At 42.3% G+C, this 19125-nt stretch overlaps 2 protein-coding genes across 3 annotated transcripts; one reads left to right on the forward strand and one right to left on the reverse strand.

Annotated features, from left to right (window-relative positions):
• Positions 1 to 9115: 9115 nt before the first annotated feature.
• wdr54 (WD repeat domain 54) lies at positions 9116 to 14871 on the reverse strand. 2 transcript variants are annotated; one of them, XM_072664667.1, is made up of 10 exons: positions 14825 to 14871; positions 13443 to 13716; positions 12546 to 12608; positions 12398 to 12464; positions 12267 to 12323; positions 12048 to 12175; positions 11585 to 11685; positions 11310 to 11472; positions 11133 to 11207; positions 9116 to 10732 (listed from the first exon to the last, which is right to left on the reverse strand). In XM_072664667.1, exons 2-10 carry the CDS (start codon positions 13674 to 13676, stop codon positions 10601 to 10603), a joined length of 1020 nt encoding a protein of 339 aa, XP_072520768.1. In that variant the 5' UTR covers positions 13677 to 13716; positions 14825 to 14871; the 3' UTR covers positions 9116 to 10600. The 2 variants fall into 2 exon arrangements, with proteins under 2 accessions (XP_072520768.1, XP_072520767.1); XM_072664666.1 differs by lacking the exon at positions 14825 to 14871 and adding an exon at positions 14324 to 14780.
• Positions 14872 to 15386: 515 nt separating this feature from the next.
• On the forward strand, positions 15387 to 18931 carry LOC140542066 (uncharacterized protein C2orf81 homolog). Its single transcript, XM_072664900.1, has 4 exons — positions 15387 to 15526; positions 16604 to 16842; positions 16946 to 17134; positions 17645 to 18931. Exons 2-4 carry the CDS (start codon positions 16609 to 16611, stop codon positions 17852 to 17854), a joined length of 633 nt encoding a protein of 210 aa, XP_072521001.1. The 5' UTR covers positions 15387 to 15526; positions 16604 to 16608; the 3' UTR covers positions 17855 to 18931.
• Positions 18932 to 19125: the final 194 nt, after the last annotated feature.

The following is a 19125-nucleotide window of genomic DNA, read 5'->3' on the forward strand; positions in this document are numbered from 1 at the left end:
ACCTCTAGCATAATTTTACAATTGTCTATTTTTATTAAATGCCAATAGTTCATTTTCATCGATATATTCCTTAAAGCATAGGAATTTCTCACTGAAATCCATGTCCTCTGGTGTGACACCATGTTCTTATTTCAGTCAAGGTCAAGTTCCTGAAGCCCCATATGAAGCTTATGACATGTGCATGTGGTAATTATTCAATGCAATAACTTCCATTTTTTCCCTTTAGTACAACATGATGTATGGTGTGACGTTAATAAAAGTACCAAATTTCTTTCTTTTTTTTATAAAATATTTTTGATAAGACAGTACTGTATTAGGAGAGATAATACTCACTACTTGCTAAGTCTGAAGTCATGGGGAAGAATGGTGTTACTCATGTCATTATACATAAATAACACTATTTCATTTCTAATAGTGAAGACAACTCTTGAATGCTATTTCTACTATTTAAGAATTTGCTGTCACACTATAGGACATATGCAGTTCAGTGCAGTTTGATCTCACAAGCCTTCTAAAAGGAAACGTAAAAAAAACCCAAAACAACAATTCACCTTGTTTTATACTTCAATAACAACAGCAAATTAACAGGGCTGTAAATAGGCTTGTTAATGAAATCTGAGCATTTGTCCGCCCCAACCAAGCTGAAATGGTTGCAGCTGCTCAACCAGGTTGCAACAGGGTTTATATTAAGTTATATTAACTTAGCTGTTATATTATAGACGTACCTGATCTATTTTGACCCAGGGAGCCAAATCCTCATTTACAACCTCAAAGACCAAAGCTGATATGATGGAAATAGTGACTAATTAAAGAAGAACAAACAAATCCGTCAACAACATGCTGTCCTCTTCCATTTCAAAGCCCATTATCTCTGTCCCATCAGTGACAGACTGCTCAAACAAGGACGCAGTGCCTGGCAACCCAACCGTTTCACCACAGATGACAGAAAGTCAAAGCATGTTTATTTAACGCAAAAAGCACTTATGGCAAGATGCTCCTTGTAGCTGCTAATTGACCTTACTTAACTAAAGAGAGGGAGGGGGTGGATGGGCTTATGCAGAGCTTCAGTGTCTTTCTGAAATGACCAATTTGTGTAAGTAGAGACTGTCTGAACCAGTGTACGTGTGGGCCTGCATGCACCATGCCGAAGCCAGCATGGCCCACCACGTAATCCTCGGGCTAGGTCAGGCCAAGCCTTGGAATAAAAAGCTAAAAACATACAGCTGGGCCACAGGATGTCTCATAGTTTAGCAATGTGAAACGAGGAGTGGCCACAAGTCCTACTTGCCTGGCCTGTGTAGCATGCTCCCTGATTTTGGTTACCCATGCTTTGCCAAGTCGTTAATCATTGTAGTTATAGAGTGAAAGTTGTGTGAGTCATCACTCAGAAGCTATTTCAAGTCTCTTTCAAGTATCGGTCCTCAATCTAACAGGGGATTTTTGATTTACTGTGTAAGAAAACACCACTGCTGAGTCAAGCGCAAGGACACAGTTCAGGCTTTTTCCTGTGATGTGTGACTACTTGAATTAGAAGGAATGTGCCCTGCACATGGGTCAAACTCATTGTCCATGTGTGAATGGAAAAAACAGATGGATGGAAATGATATCTGGATACGAGTGGACAGGACCTGAGTGAACCAGCGGAGTGTGTCTCTTGAATGCATCATGCTAAAACTAGTAACAACCGGTATGTAATCTTCAGGCTAGGTTGGGCAAAGCCTTGGAACAAAATACAATGAACCCTCTCATTTATTATTATATCATTTATTATTATAATTTGGGTTAACAGTGTCTTATGGGTTAACAGTGTGAAACTAGGTGCGTCCACAATGCAGTACCAAATTAATAAATCTGTACTTCACCGTTTCCTTGTAAAATTAAAGCAGCTGTATTTAACCCTTTTGACGCAGACTGATACAGTAGGTTCGGTGTTGAGTCCTGGTTTTTGATGAATGACTCTGACTTGATTAAGAATTCATGTTTGTCCTTTTGGCAGTAGAAGGAACTCATCAAGAGCCTTCATTTGATATGTATATCTGCATTTCACCCATAATGTCACTGAACATTTGACATTATGGGTTCAAAGCCCTCGATATGTATAAGTCAATGTACCCTACAAATGTGGGTCAGTTAAACGAAGTGACCGATTGCGTGAAGACATTCTGGATCGCTCGGCGGCTCCACCGGTGGAGCAGGTGGAGCCTTGCTCTCCTCTCCTCTCAACCACCCCGCCATGGAGCTTATAATACGGGATACGAGCAGTGCACAAAAGACAGGAGGGGTCAGCCAGTGACTCTCCTACTTTGGAGAGACCCAGAAAAATCTTAAATAAAGCAAATGAATCATAACCTTTTTCCCAATCCAGACCCTGATCATTCACTTTTTCCTGTCACTCTCTGCTTTGGCGCTCTTCTTAATACTCACATCTCTCTCCTTCTCTCTCAATTTCCTTCTGAACCCCCTCCCCCCTGTGCCAGACTGCTGGGGTATTAGGCTGCAGATCCAGCAGGTTGAAACTCCTCCCTGAAGGCTTAGCTGTAAGGAAGTCTTGAGACAGAAGAGTGTGGACAGAACAAGCATCCAGACATCTCTAGTTAGTTAGTTCTCAAATCTGACTGGCTGAGCTGAGCCACATTCAAAGCAGACACAAACAGATACCAGTTCACATTGGTGTGTGAAATAAAAGATCCCTTAAGACGCGAGTACTGAAAATATGCTTTACAGTTTTGCAACAGTACAGTCCTTAATGGTTAATAGCAGGTGTCATTACATCATGACAAGATCAGCGAGAACCTCTTTGTAATCTTCTGGCTAGGTTGGGATGAGGCTTGGAAGGAGTAAATAAATGAAATCAAATAAAATAATTAAATAAATAAATAAATAAAGCACCTAGAATGCACAACTGGGACACTGGGATCACTAGATGTTTCTAAACCAAGGCCATGGAAGAAAAAAACATCAGTATTAAGTATTGACAAAGAACCAAAAGTGAGTGAAATCTGTGTGCAGAGCCGCCCCAAGGCATACTAGAGTTACGCGGCCGCTTAGGGCCCCAACGCCTCCAGGGGGCCCCTAAGAGCACCAAGATTTCACATCTATCATATCTATTTTATCATATCATATCTATTTTAAAAATAACATTGAATAATAAAACAAAATGGTATTACACCGGTAAAAGGGATTTTACATTAATTAATTTTCATAGTTGGCACACTAGTACTAGGTTAATCGATTTCTGCTGTTGGCTGCTGCCACTGCAAATGCAGATATGCGCCGCTTGGGTGGTGGATAAAGGCCCAGGCGCTTTAGCGTATTGCACAATATCTCTCTCTCTTTGAAATGATGCAGCATCTGGTGCTGAGATGGTGGTATGGGGGGGCCCAAAAAGGAAAACCGGCTTAGGGCTCCATAAAGGCTTGGGCCACCAAGGCTTGAGAACCACTTACTGAATGTTGTTAAATTCTGTAGCAGGGTTGGTCAACTCCGGTCCTGGAGGGCCAGACTCCTGCACAGTTTTGCGATTTTCCACCTCAATCACACCTGATTCAACTCACCTGTTAATTGCCAGGTTTCTGAGGTCTTTTAGAGCAATGAAAACAGCTAACTCTGCTGGGCTCCTATTGCCCACCCCTGTTCTGTTACATTGCATGAAGAACTTTTTGGCACTTTTTTTAACTGAACTGGGAGCTGAATGGTCCGGTAGGTCAGTCAGGCTGGACTATTAGATAGTAAACACACCACGAAGTGAAGTTATAGAACAGTCATCTTAAAAAGCTGCTTCCAAACTAAATATGAGTTTAACGATTTTCTTATCATATAAACTATTCACTAAAATACAGTGACTTACTAATGTTTACCAGTGTTAAATAACAGTACTTCTTAGTTAAACGTCTAACTTAGTTGCTGTTCTATGTGCGGATTATTGTTGCTGTATCACGTTTACTCCTGACTTTTCTGTTCTAGCTTGCCGCCTGATTTGGTGGGAAACCTCTTGTTCAAAACCTACCCTAGACAGTTCATTTCTGACCTTATTTCGATAAATAAAACAAGAAGGAGCCTTGAAAAGTGCAGCAATGTTACCACTTAGTAGCCAAAACAAGGCTGAAGTTGGACTTCTAATTGTAACTATCCTTTCCACCTTAAATAGTGCAGCAGAATGCTTGATCTTAAAACTGTGTTCATGTGCTGATCTTGTGAAGTCTGAATTACGAGCACGTCACATTTGAGTGCTTTTTTGCTGGAGCGCCATTAAAAATGACGACTAAGGTAAATATTAATACTCGTGAAGTAGTCTGTGGACAGAACGATATATTCACATAAATTGCATTTTAAATTAATGTGCATATACAATCATTAACAGCAGGCGCACTGTAAAAAGAAAATTATGTACCATCCAGTACTGATTCTGTCTTCTCCACCATGTTAAGAATTGAAGGTCACCTCAACTCAGGACCTCTGGTATCAATAGCACATGAATGCAGCATAAGTTTCAAAAAAACTTTCAGAGAGAAGTGTTTGTAGGAATCAGGACTTTTAGCAGACTCAGAGTCCTCAGATGAAATCCTTTTGTAAACATATGAAACCTTTAAAAAAAAAACGTGTTTCTTTTCCGGAAAAGAACCTTTAACCCGGAAAAGAGCCATTCAAATTGTGCAACAAGGTGCAATGTTTTATATAGAACCATTGCCTTCATTAATAACTCCTAAAAACAGTTTACAAAGGGTGTATGACACTTTTAAAATGCTGCTGTTTCCTAAAGACTGGATCTGGATCTGGATCTGACCTGGGTCACCAGCTTTGGCTGAGGCTAGCGTAAAAAAATAATAATGAGAAGACAGATTTATGAAATGATATCAAGAAAAATTAATGGAGGCTTACAGAAAGAATTAAAGGCAGCTTCATTTCTGTCTCCTTAATTAAAAAATGGGAGTGCGTCTGCAGGGTTGTATGAATGGGGTCACTGATACCCCTCCAGTCTGCAAAACACCAAATACACTGACACACAGACTCTTGCAGATACCTGCAAATGTGATCTCTCTTTCTTTCTTTCTCTCTCTCTCTCTCTCACACACACATATATGCATGCAACTGCACCACAACACTTTCCAATCACCATAATGAGCCACTTGGGCTTTCTGAGGAGGTAAAGTATCCAATTTAGACAAGGACAAAGCAAAAGGCAAAACAACTTATGGGGGATTTAGGCAGAATGGTGATATTTGAATGTTATGTGATGTTCTGATCCAGCCTGTTTACACCTGCCTTTAACATGCGTCTGATTTTCGGGTTTTTTTTTTGTCCAGTCAGACAAGTACCGCCATACCCAGACTCGTCAATCGGATTGCCAGGCGGAGAAACGTGATTCGTCACTTCAGAGAACACGTCTTCACTGCTCTAGAGGTCAGTGGTGGTGTGCTTTACACCTGACGCTTTGCATTGCGCTTGGTGGTGTAAGGCTTGGATGCAGCTGCTCGGCCATGGAAATTCATTCCATGAAGCTCTCTATGCGCTATTCTTGAGCTAATCTGAAGGCCATATGAAGTTTGGATGTCTGTAGCAACTGACTCTGCAGAAAGTTGCCGACCTCTGCGCACAATGCGCCTTAGCATCTGCTGACCCCGCTCAGCCATTTTACATGGCCTACCACTTTGTAGCTGAGTTGCTGTCGTTCCCCATTGCTACCACTTTGTTATATTACCACTGACAGCTGACTATGGGATATTTAGTAGCGAGGACATTTCATGACTGGAATTGTTGCACAGGTGGCAACCTATTATGGTACCACACTGGAGCTCCTGAGAGCAAATGTCTGTAGAAGCAGTCTGCATGCCTAGGTGCTTGCTTTTATACACACGTGGTCATGGGATTTATGAAACACCCGAATTCAATGATTTGGATGGGTAAGTGGATACTTTTGGCAATATAGTGTATCTTACATGCTTGCAGCCCACGACTGGGTTTCCTAAAACGATGATTCCTAAATGATAGCATGAGCATCACACTCAACGCACACACCCTTTCTACCAGTTAATATGCCTTTGTGAAACTGGGCCCGGATACTTTAAAAAACTATAGCTATAATTTTCTCAGGGGACCAAATACTTTTGCACAGTTCTGTGCAAAGAGTGACCAGCTGAGTGACCAAGAGAACACACTAGCTCAGTATTGAGCTGTATTATATCAGGCTGTGCTTTCCGACAGTCCGCAGCTGCAGCCCCTGAGGCTATGGTCCGCATGGGGGGGTCCGCATTGAATTCACTGGATATGTCCAAAACTAGCCCTATGCACTGTGTGGCACACTATTTTTAGTGTGCTGTTTGTAGTGGTGTTGGAAAACATAGTGGAAAATATCTTGCCATCCCCTCAAAGCACAGTTTAGATAGTGTCAGAACTAGCCGACTAGTACACCAGTGGAGTGTTAGCACACACAGACCAATCATAAACCATCAAGTTGTGAGGTAGGGCCATGATTTACATCAAGGAGCTTTAAGTGTCCATGACCCTGTCGCAGGTTTAGTGGCTGTCCTTCCTGTGACCACTTTTGCTATGTACTTACTACTTCATATTAGAAACAGGACATCTGTTTTTGAAGAAGTCCTGATCCAGTTGTCTAGTCATCACAATTTGGCTATTGTCAAAGTGGCTCAGATTCTTATGCTTCCCATTTTTCCTGCTTTCTACTCATCAACCTTAAGAAATGAAAGCTCTAGTAAAGGTTCTCCCAACAGACTCCAAGGCAGTTTTACCTTTCTTCAGCCAATTACAAGCCTCCACTCGTGTTAAAATACCTCAACTTGCATGATTTTTTGCTGTTTTCAGAAGTGACGTCACGTCTCTCCCTCCTTTCTCACCTTCACCACCAGTTTGGTCCTGGCGGCCCCCTAGGGCTGTGCTCCCACCCCAACATTTTTTGACAAAAACATTTCTTGATGGTTGGTGCTCCATCCAATACTTTTGGGATGAGTTGGGGATGAGGTGAGGTGGTGGTCATCCAACATTCTGACCTCACGAACGCAATCAAATTCTCACAGCAAATCTTCAAAAGCTAGTAGAAAGCCTTTCTTCCTGGACAGTAGAGACAGTTACTCTAACAAAAGCAGGATAAACCTTTTTTTCATTTCCTTTCATTTCAGAAGAAACATTGAATGAACAGGTGTCCCATTACTTCTGTCCACATAGCCTATACATACTGTATTTGTTGAGGATGTTCATGCTTCACTTTCTGGCTTTGGTTTACCACTAGAAAATGACCTACTCCCTAGTTAGTGCACTATGTAGTGAATTTAGCTGCCCAGCTATAGAGTTCATTACCTTACCACCCAATAAGCAGTATGATCTTAAAAGCATCCCGCTCACTTTCCCCCGCTTTCTCACCTCTCTGCTGCTACGAGGCAGCGTTACATAACTCCATTAAAGCAGAAGCCATTGGATCTCTCACTCTCTCACTCCTGCGCTGTTTTTCTCTGTACTTCAGCTAACATCAATTCCAATGCAACCCCCCACACCCCCCACCATTCAGATAAGCCGGTCAGTGTTCCTGATGTCCAGTCCTTTTTACTCTCTCTCTCTCTCTCACACACTCACACACACACACACACACACACACACACACACTCCCAGTGTCAGGTTGCACTGGGTGAAGTTAGCTGGTCTTACACAAGTCCCACACTGTGTTTTTAACATCAACGCTCAACGTCTCTAATCCTGAGGGGCCAACGGACACAAATATTTGAGCCAAAACAAAGCCACAGGCAGAACTTCAAAAGAAAAGTAAAAAAAAGTGTTTTCAACATATACATGATATCAGAATGGGTTGTTTAAGGTTATTTAAGCACCGTCTTTTGAAAAAACATAGCCCATCCAGAGAGACTTTAACAGGACAGTGACATAATGATGGCAAAACATCATAAAAATCAGGGCAGTCAGGGGCGCCCATGACCCATGTCTCTGTTTAACTAGTTGTCCTTCCTTGGACCACTTTGGGTAGGTCCCTAATTCAGCTGCAAGAAAAAATAGGCAAACCTGAATTTCTGCAAGGATTACTAACGAAATGTGGTTGGTGATCGGTATCTAAGTCACGATTTTAGAGAGACACAATCTAACTAAACTAATAGCACACGCACAGCTGTGCTGCCATGTCTTTTATTGAGCACATTTATTAGGTACACATCCACAGTGCAGGCTAGAAAAAGTAAGTACACCTCTGTGCTTATCAAAATTTTCAAAAGGAGTTTCACAATTAATTAAGTAATTGTAATTAAAAACATTTGAAGGGAGAAGTGGTCCAACATTTCTCCTCAACGTAGTGCAAATCTTATTTGCAGCTTCAAGAACTGTTTGGAGGAGGCATTTACTGATGAAGAGAAAGTACAAGGTCTTCATTTCCGGTGTTCACTTACTTTTTCTAGCCTGCACAGTGGACGTTTACGTGTGCTAAATGAAAGACATCAGTCATCAGTTTAGTTAGATTGTGTTCTATCTAGAACTATGACTTAGATGGCGATCGGACCACATTTTTATTGGTAACCAATGCAGAAAAAATCCAGGTAATTTCAAAAAAGTTCACTTACTGTTTTCATTCAGATGTGTATCGTGCCCCTTGACAGGTGCCGATATAATGGCTAGATTCCTTCATTACAAGTATAACTGGTAGAAAAAGTCATAGTAATAATAAAGTCCATCAGTGAGAACGTGTAGCAAAGCATTCAGCTGTTACATCAGTGCTTAGGTCATGTAGATTACCTAATCAATATCGTGTCAACTCTATGTCCTTGCATTATGTTGCACAGACTCCTGAAAGGGATACAAAATGGGTCAGTTCCCAAGCATAACCATAACCACTGGCTTTTGTCTTAGATTATATACTCTGTTGACAGCACAGTTCAGCCACAAGCCAAAGCCTTATTGTAGTAGTCAGGGATTTATGTGGTAGCTATCAACCCTACAGCAATCCATGCTAAATTACTATCATTCACTGCTACAGAAATAACAGTTCACTGGCATTGTGAAAATTCATATCGGACACATGCCTGTTTTAAAGAGGGCCGAGACTCCATATCGTTCAGTTGTAGCTCCATCTACTGGTAAATCTACAGAACAGCAACAAGCGCTGTGATAAAATGCAGGATGAAGGTTTTATTGACTTGTATTCTAAGTCTCCAGTACATATACTTCCAAAAATAGAGCACACTATAGTGTTATAACCAGTAACCGTGTAAGACATTGAAACTGCTTACAGTAGAATAGTCTCTCACACTCTTTGACACAATTACATTCATATTAAATAAATACATTCAAACTAAGTTGACTTTCGTTATATAACATGATATAAAGATATCTGCAAACGTCTTTTATAACAAGGTCAATAAGCAGAGTTCCAAATATTGTATCCTCTAGACATGAAACATGTACACCTACAAGCCAAAATATTATGACCACTCATAGATAAAGTGATAAAGTGACCACTCATAGTGCATTTCAAGGGGTGGGATATATGTTTGATGGCAACTGAACAGGTGCAGCTGACATGTTGAATGAGGCAAAATGGATAGGTGTGAAGACTTTGACCAGAGAAAAAGGTATATGGCCAGAAAAATGTGTGTAACATCTCCAGAACAGCAGGTCTTGTGGGGGGTTCCTGGTGTGCAGTGGTCAGTACGTACCAAAAATGCTTCAAGGAAAGATAATCGGTGAACTGGCGACAGGGTCATGGACGCCCAAGGCTCATTCATGACATACATGGAGGCCCCACCTCACAAATTACAAAACTTAAAGGATCTGCTGATAACGATAACTGAAATGTTCAATTTCTCCTACTTTAACTTATTTGTGTGCTTAGGGTCATTGTCTTGCTGCATGACCCACTTATGGTTAAGCTTCAGTTCACAGACAGATACCCCAACATTCTCCTATAGAATTGTTGGTTCAAACTAAAATGCATAATTCCATCAAAATAGCAAACTTTTCTGGGCCTGGGGCAGCAAATCTATGCAAGAGAGACCTGTAGATCCTTAGAAGCTACACTGAGGTTTTTAGTGACTTCCTGCAATTTTCGATGTGCCACTGAACTGATTTTTGCTGTATGACCACTTTTGGGAAGAATAACAGTGGGGCTCCATTTGTACTTCATCTGCCTTACAGTGGACTGGTGGAGACTATTTACTAAACTATTTAGGAATGGTTTCGTAAACCTTTTTCAGCCTTGTGAACTTCTGTACCTTTTTCTGAGGTCCTCAGGAATATCCTTTGTTTGAGGCATGGCACAGTTTCATAAACCTGTGTGGTATAGACCTAAGTTTGTGTTTGAGTTCCCAAATGGCAGTGTATTAAGCAGGTGGTCAACTTGTTTTGGCTCATTGGTGTACATAAAATCAGCAGGATTGTGGTAAGTTTTGCGTAGACCTTCGCAAAGCTATTCCTTGAAACTCTGGTGAGTGACCAAATTAGACCAATAAATGGTAGTAGAAACATGTCGATGGCCTTCACACGCCTCTTTGGACCCAGAACACATAGTACTGCTGACAGGCTTGCTCCCTGCACCTTTACTGCAAACATAAACACACACCAAAAGAAAAGCACTACCATCATACACAGTTACACTCTAAGCCTGTGTGTAGCGGATGATCTCGCTCAAGTCGTAGCCTGTGACTGCAAAAGCATATCCATCGCCATCACAGAACTTAGCTCCACAGATCTGAGTGTCCGTCACACACTCGTTATACAGGTGCTCGATCTGGACAGAACAGGAGAACAGGGGTATTAATGACCTGATTCTAAAAGTATTAATAATTGTATAGAACTTTCAATGTTTGTATTGTAGTAAAGGTCTAAAGAACCTTCACTTGATGTAAAGTTTCTTTACTTATGTATAGGTTCTTTACACTCACACATGAGCAGGTTCTTCTTTAAGAGTGTAGAGATCTTCTTAGTTTTAGTCAAACTGCTAATCTAATCTAATTAGATTAGATTAGATGCCTAAAACATGTAAAAAACACACTTCTGTGTGTGCAACACAGTTCCACATTAGGTGAAGAATTTAGCTGTTCTAAAGCCTGGCCAACCCCACACCAGTAGCTATCATAGAACACAGCTATAAGGGTCGACCAAGTTTTGACTAAGATGTGATCTCTCACCTCAACACTGTTGGTTTCCGGGGTGAGACTTAAATGCCACACTCGAACCAGGGAGTCCTCAGCAGCAGACAGCAGCTTTAAGATAACAAAGCAATAAACATAACAACAACAAAAAAACACATACTGTCACGGTCATCACTGACAATCAGCGCTAAGAGTGAGATCTGCTTCTCTTACCAGTCCAGTGAAGGGAGCGATGTCCAGTGAGTAGATCCAGCGGGCGTGGGCGTTGACCTCAGCATGCAGTATCCCGGTGACTGCCTCGTAGAGGCGGATCTGCCCTGTGCCGTAGCCGGCTATCACTGTGCCTTTCCACAGCTTTACTGAGGAGCAGCTAGTGCTGTTGTGGTAAGAGGCATCCAATATCAGCACTGTTGCCACTATGCTAACTCTTCTTAATCAGGCAAATTTTTGTTCTCAAAGCTCAAAGTCAGGGTCGTGTTTCTACTTACTCAAATCCAGGGATCTTGTTGAGGAGCTGAAAGTCTCCTCCAGACTTCCACACACACAGAATACCTGAGTCATCAGCGCTCACCAAATCAGCTATGCACTCCTGAAAAAAAGGGGAGAGCTATGGTAGGCGAGAGCAAAGTCATGGGTCTTTAGGTAGCTGTGCTTGCCTGCATCCAAATTCTTCTCCTCTTTTTATCCATGAAGAAGAGCTGTGATTTCGACTGGAAATAACATCCAACAGGAACACAATGGGGCATGGTTTTCTTGCACCTAACATACACTGCGACGTTTTTTTTTTTTTTTGATTTACTCAATAATTTAGAGTAAATCCACCATATTAAGGTATACAGGTCTTAGCAGCCGGGGTGACTTTTAAAATGAAAATGCTACATAATGTTGCTTTTATGTAATTTGAAGACATATAAGCCACAAAAAACGAATATGCCAATTACAATACTTTACCATACTGCCTGAGCACTCTGAGGCCATGTCTGTGATGGGCTCTGTATGTTCCTCCAGCACCTCAGACAGTGTGATGTTGCTTCCTTTACTAGGAACATCAAAGACCAGGACCGAACCAGAAGATACTCCTAACAGGGACACATCGGGAACACAAAACACTTGTGTTTACTGTCTATAAACACACCTCAATAGACATGGTCATGCCTCAGTCACACTTACCTACACAAATGTATTTGTCCCTCACCGCAGCAATCCCCCGCGCAAACACTGCTTGAGCTGATATAGAAGAGGCTGTGTTAGTATCACATACACATAGAAAAGTCCTCAATGAGCACAGAGTATAAGCTTACCTGTCGGAGTCTCTGGAGTGTCCAGTGCATGCCAGTACACCATAATGGATCCATCAGACTCGTACATCTATTATAGAAATACAGAACTTAAGAACACAAACGGGGACATAGTGGCTAATGTATGTTCAAGTAAAAGTTCATGACCCACCTGAATCCCTTTTTGAGACGTGAGAACAAGGAGGTCTCTGGACGGTAGGACACACCATGCAGCCTGCACATAACAGAAAGTTTGGAGAAGATATATATATATGTCTGTTTTTAGACCCTTAGAATCAGACAAGCACTAGATTGGCTTGGATTTGACTTGCTTTTGATAGCTTTACTTTGGGTAGACAATTCGGGAATGATGCCACATATTGTACGGAGGTGAAAGTAGTTCCGGCTACTGTAAATGACTGCTCCTCCACCCAGGTAAATGAAAAAGTTTAGTTTTGCTACTATAGTAGGTCATACTGCATTGTATTTTTTTTAGCTGTTTGAGAAACGTTTTCGGCCTGTGATTACAGAGTTGAGGGGGCCTATCTTCCACCCTGTGGAAGATAAGTACCCCACGGTGCTTATTGCTATCTTACACCCCGCCAACAGTTAAATATCAACTGTGCAAACTTTTACATTATCAGTATATTCCTGCTGTTCCCGTAAACGACCTGCTCGCGCACCTTCACAGCGTGAACGAGCAGGTCAGTCTCTTAAAGGGAATGGCAAGTGACATGCAGACAGCCTAACATCTCTCACTCTAAACTAAAGAAGCAAATGCCAGATAGTATACATGTCTTGGCTGATAGACAACATGTTTGATATATTACGATCATAAAATTTTTGGCCAACGTATTACTTTAAAGACCAACTGTATGTTTCATGACAGAGAGCAATAAGTCAACAGGTTATCTTCCACAGGTGTTGATAATATACTCATCTGCCACAGTTTTAGGAACTGGTGCTGGTATAGAGATATGCACAAGCGATATTAGCAATCATTGGTCATTTGCTCAGTGACACTGACGCACATCATACAGGCTGAGCAGGGATTAAAGGTAAGCGTTACCTGCATGATGAGTGAGGAGCTGGTGGCCACGTTGCCCTCTTTGGACTGCAGCTGTCGATGTGAGTAGTTCAGTCCATCCCAGGAGGCGCTGACCATGTTGACCACGTTGGCGTGGACCACGGTGAAATAGGTGAGGCAGCGGGGGGCGATGCGCAGGACGCTGAGGTTGTTGTAGAGCGCAGACGCGCTGCTCTTGATCTGAATGCTCTTCTCTTTATGATACATTTTTGCCATTTCTGAGCAAACGAATGAACACAGTCTTCCACAGTGACTTCTGCAACACACACAGAGACAGAAAGGCCTCTTCTCTTACCTGTTATGGAGTTATGCACAGATGTTGAATGTTAACCATTCATTTCTATTGTCAACAGGTAGGCAAATCACTCTTGAACTAGAGACAGAGGGGACAGCCATGGCCAAGGTTTAGGGAAGTAGGTTTGTGGCATGAAGGCCGCTGGCTCCATCCCCATACATTCTAAATAAGAGGTTTATTTTCTGCAAATGTGTATTCCTGTCTGGTTCCCCTTGGTGTCTTTTTAATTACAATAAAAGACTATATTGACAAAAGTATTGGGACACCTTCTCGTTTGTTGTTTCTTGTGGAATCAAGGGTATTAAAAAGAGTTTCTCCTGCTTTTGTTGGAGTAACTGTCTCTACTGTCCAGGGACAAAGCGTTGCTGCGAGGATCTGAGGATCTGCATTTAGCAACAACACCATTCGTGAGATCAGGCTGTTGGATGATCACCACCCCACCTCATCCCAAAAGTACTGGATGGAGCACCAACCATCATTCCAGAGAACACAGTCCCACTGCTCCACAGCCCAATGCTGGGGGGCTTTATGCATCCCTCTAGCCCACAATAAGCTCATGTTTACCTACCTGGACTGGACAAGCTGTGTGTGTGTGTGTATTTGCATTTGTCTATGTGAACAATGCATGCAGTAGCTGAATGCATTCATTACGAGGGGTGTCCACAAAGATTTGGACATATAGCTAGCTAGTTAGCTAGCTAGTGTAAATTAGTGAGACTAATTAATGCATTATAACCTCACTGACCAACAGCTGGTGGCGTTAGCTTACTAACTAATGCCGTTTCTTTACAAATACCGGCTGGACACACAACATTAGCTCGTGCTAGCAGGCAGAGTAGCCACCAAAGCTAGCTAACTAGCTAACTGTGTGTTTCAACCGAGCCCTTTCTTCCTTTCAACTGGAGAAAGGCTAGCAAGCAAAACCCCACAGCTAAACGCTTGGTTCACCATTATATTTAATGGCGTTTGACGGCAGTAACGTGTTCGTAACCGCTGCCAGTCTTAAGTTATCGCTAAGTGAGCGCCATAACCGTCGAAATACACCAGCTAAAAGCCTCTGAGCTCTTACCACGTCGCGTCCTCTGCAGCCATGGTGACGGCAACGGCAACGGCAACGGCAACGTAGCGGAGAAGTGGCACACGCTCCAATCTGTGAACTTGTGTACTTACTAGGACGCCTAGGTAGTGCTTAAAACGCTTGTCCCAACTGCTGGCCAAATGCAGATCTGTATCGAGTGTGCAAGGACACTACAGCTCTAAAAACACACTTTGGACTTTTGGTTCCAAGGATTCAACTGAGCATTTATTAAACCACCGTATTTCAATGATTTTAACTGCTAGCTAATTCTATTCTGATTTTGGGAAACAAAAGCACTAATATAATCAATATTGTAACCGTCTAGTATAACTTTGAATTGAATATCACTTGGTTTTCCTGAACACCTGTGTATTTATACAATCTTTTACATTTAAAAAAGCTTGAATCTAGACTTTTGACAAGCAAACCTCAAAAGTGTACACTCGTGTGTTTGGAGTAGGCCGATTGGAGCACAGCTCCAATCCTCTAAGGGAGGCGAGCGTCCGGGGGCGAGGCACGAGAGAAAGAGGCTTGTGTTGCCTGGCAACCAACGTTTCAGGTGCGGGTTGCCCACATGCTGAGTGTTTTCCTCGGTTTACCTTTCAGTTTCCGAAAAGTTCAGACTTTACTCTCGGACCACAAACGCAGTTTGAAGAGCGAAGGTCACAAAGGGCACGAATTTGCACACTCCGGGTAAGTGACAGAGCTGCGACAGAGCTAGAGCTAAATTAGCTAGCTAGCTAACTGGCTAGCACTACCGATCACTGAATACCTGAAGCTCTATAACCAAGTAAACACAGGAGCTGAATACTTCAGATAAACCATTTTTATTCAAATAATTTAGTTATATTAATATTTATATGCATGTGTTTATTGTTTATTTAGCTAATTGCTTGTTAACCCCCTGAAATATATTTTTCTGTTATGTATGTAACGGACAAACCACTTTTCACAGTGATCCTGTGATTTCTGTGCTTTCACAATGTCAGCTTTAAACTGCTGTGGGGATCTGTTTGAATTTAGTTACAAGAGCAATAAGGAGGTCAGGATGTTGGATGATCACCATACCACCTCATCGTCCCCAGCTCGCCAACTGGTGCACCAACCGATCACTGCAGAGAACACAGTTCCACTGCTCCACAGCTCAGCACTGGAGGGATTTATACCCCTCTAGGTCACACCCGGCATTAGGCGTTGTGCCAACAGGTCCATGTTCATCTGCTCCAGAAAGTCCTATTCTATTGGCAGTACTTCTCCTCTTCAAGGACTAGACAAGCCGTGTGTGCATTTGCACATCTGTGTCAGCAATGGGTGCAACTTAAAGTAGCTGAATGTGAGTCCACAAACATTTGGACATGTCGTATATGTGTTAGAGCAGGAAACCACTAAAATGCAGAATCAGGGTTGGTAACCCAATCATCCAACGTTATCCGTTTCTTCTGAAATCAAGGGTATTGGGTGAGAGTTTGTCCTCTCTTTGCTGGAATACCTAAGATGTCAGGGCATTACTGTGGGGATTTGTTTGCATTCTGCCATAAGAGCATTAATGAGGTCAGGTACTGATGTTGGATGGTTAGTTCTGGATCACTAACATCACTCCAGAGAACACAGTGTCATTGATCTACTGATGGGCGTTATACCCCGTAGGTGCTACTGGGATTGTCCATAATCTTCCCCCTTCCCCTTCCACGGGCAGTGCCTGTCTATGGAGATCATACAAGCTGTGTGTATGCAACTGAACACCTGTGTCACCTGTGTCCTACTCCTTAGGGAACATGTCACGCACCACATCCAAGAGCCGGGGTGAAAAAGGACGGGCCACATCTGCACAGCCCCCACCTCCCACTCAAACGCCGGAAGTGCCGGACATCGTCCCTGGTCGCCTCACAGAGACTGAGTGGGTGTCCATGGTCTCTCAGCAAGACGGAGAGGACATTGTGGCAGACACTTTGGAGGAGCTCATGAATTGTGTGATGGAGAAGTGCTACGAGGTGGACGTTAACAGACAGGTAATGTCAGTGGGAGGTGATTCTGTACTGTGGTAGCATGCGAATACCGTATGTCGCTTATGTGGGAGGAAAACCACTTATTCAACACTTTCTGCTCTGCCAGCTGGTGCCATTCACCGTGGCTTGGGCAAAGGATGCCATGGTCCAGGTGATAAAGTGGCAGTACCTGATGCGCGATGAAGGCGACGGAGAGAACGCAGTCTCACTGGAGGACACAGAACCTCCACCGTCCATTACAGATTCCTGGGCTGAAGGCTGTGTGTCAGTTATCAGAAAACCAACTCTGTCACAGGTAACTTTACACTATATATCCAAAAGTTTGTGGACACCCTTTTAATGAATGCATTTAGCTACGTTAAAGTTGCACCCATTGCTGAGAGAAGTACTACTGAGAGAAGTTTATCTATTAAACAATGAACCTACTGGCACCATGCCTAGTGCCTGGTGTGGGCATTAGCTTTGGGCTGTGGAGCAGTGGAACTGTGTTCTCCGGAATGATGGTTGGTGCTCCATCCAGTACTTTTGGAATGGGTTGGGGAGTTGGGGGATGAGGTGGGGTGGTGATCATCCGATATCCTGACACGTTTTTGTCGCTGAATGTTATCAAATGCTGTGCAATGCTGCAAAATAGTATAAAGCCATGCCTGGAGAGTAGAGACAGTTACTCCAACAAGCGCAGGACAAACATTTTTAATCCACTTGATTTCAGAAGAAACAATGAATGACAATGAATGAAAGTGCCCCAATACTGTTGCCCATATAGTGTAAATATCGTACTACACATTTGTTCTTATTGTTTTAGGTGGGATGTAGGCTTGATGGCCAGGAGACTGACATCAAAGATCTGCAACAAAAGCAGAGAAGCCAGCAGTCAATGAAGAAAACACATTCGCCCCAAAGTAAACTCAGAAGAGATAGAAAGCGAAATGGTAGGGCTGTGAAGCTCATCCCTGCAGCTCATGCAAACCTGGAACTGCAAAGAAAACCACATCCACCCGAGACCCCTTCATGAAGCAAGCCGAAACCTTCAAAAGTAAAAAAAATCACATGTCGCAGTGTCAGAACGTTCTAGCTTTCACAGGACCACTACCAGAGCAAGGTTCTTCAATTCCGTGTCCTAAGCACATCCACTCAGCATGGAAAATGATGTTGGTGAACGTTGTCTTTCAGAGGATGAGAAGCCACACTCATTTGGAGGTGGTCTACAAATGGAAATGCTGCCACAGTCCAGTTCAAAAGCCCATGAGAACCAAATTACCAGGTCTGTTGCTTGCTTGTACAGTAGCACAGTTTCAGCAGGACATTCGTTTTTCATCTCATTTTAAAAATAAAAGACTAAATCTGCACGGAATTTGCAAATGGGAACATTTATTAAAATGTTCTATAAAGACCATCTACATAAACATTTTTCTACCAATCTGAAGATGTTTATAAGGACATATATATAGGCATAATAATTATGGGTTATTCTGCATCTGTGTTGAAGCATTGCCTTTACTAAAGAACACTTTTCACCGTGTTTTTTCACAGTGGTGCTGATCAGATCTAGAGTGATCCAGATTTTAGGAGTTATAAATGTCTGATGTCTGGACTGTAGGACAGGTTGGAAGTAAGCCTTTGGTCTAACATGTATTTTTCAAATGTATCTTTTTTGTGGAAAGGTAAATTCAGGACATTGTAAGTAAAATAGAGCCTAGAAAAATTAACATTACATATAAAAGGTAAAAAAAAAAAGGTTCACTGTTGGGTTTGGATAGAAGCTACATTTTCAAACTCAGTGCATTTCTCTACAGTGAACCATTTCACATCAAACCCCATTTAGAATGGCTTTATTTACATCTCAACCGTTGAGTTACTTGAAAATTTGGGAAGTGGAATTACCCTAAAACTGCAGATTAAAGAAGCAAACCGTATCACCTTTAATGCACATGAGAAATGAAAGAAAAACTTGAACATATATTAACCTGTAGCCTTTCTTTTATTTGACTGTACTAAAAAGGTTTCAGAAGGTTCTTTGATGCCATATACGAACCACTAGTTGTCCCCTAAAGAGCCATTTTTGATGTATTACATTTATGGCATTTGGCCGACGCTCTTATCCAGAGCGACTTACAAGGTCACACGTATTACAGAGGTGGGCCAACGTAGTGTTAGGAGTCTTGCCCAAGGACTCTTATTGGTGTAGCGCAGCATAGCCACCCAGACTGGGAATCGAACCCCAGTCTCCCACATGGTGTGGTAGTTTACTGACAGCTAGTGGTGTTATCTGTTGCGCCACACCAA

The sequence above is a fragment of the Salminus brasiliensis genome, chromosome 20 (genome assembly GCF_030463535.1).
Source record: "Salminus brasiliensis chromosome 20, fSalBra1.hap2, whole genome shotgun sequence".
Lineage (NCBI taxonomy): Eukaryota > Metazoa > Chordata > Actinopteri > Characiformes > Bryconidae > Salminus > Salminus brasiliensis.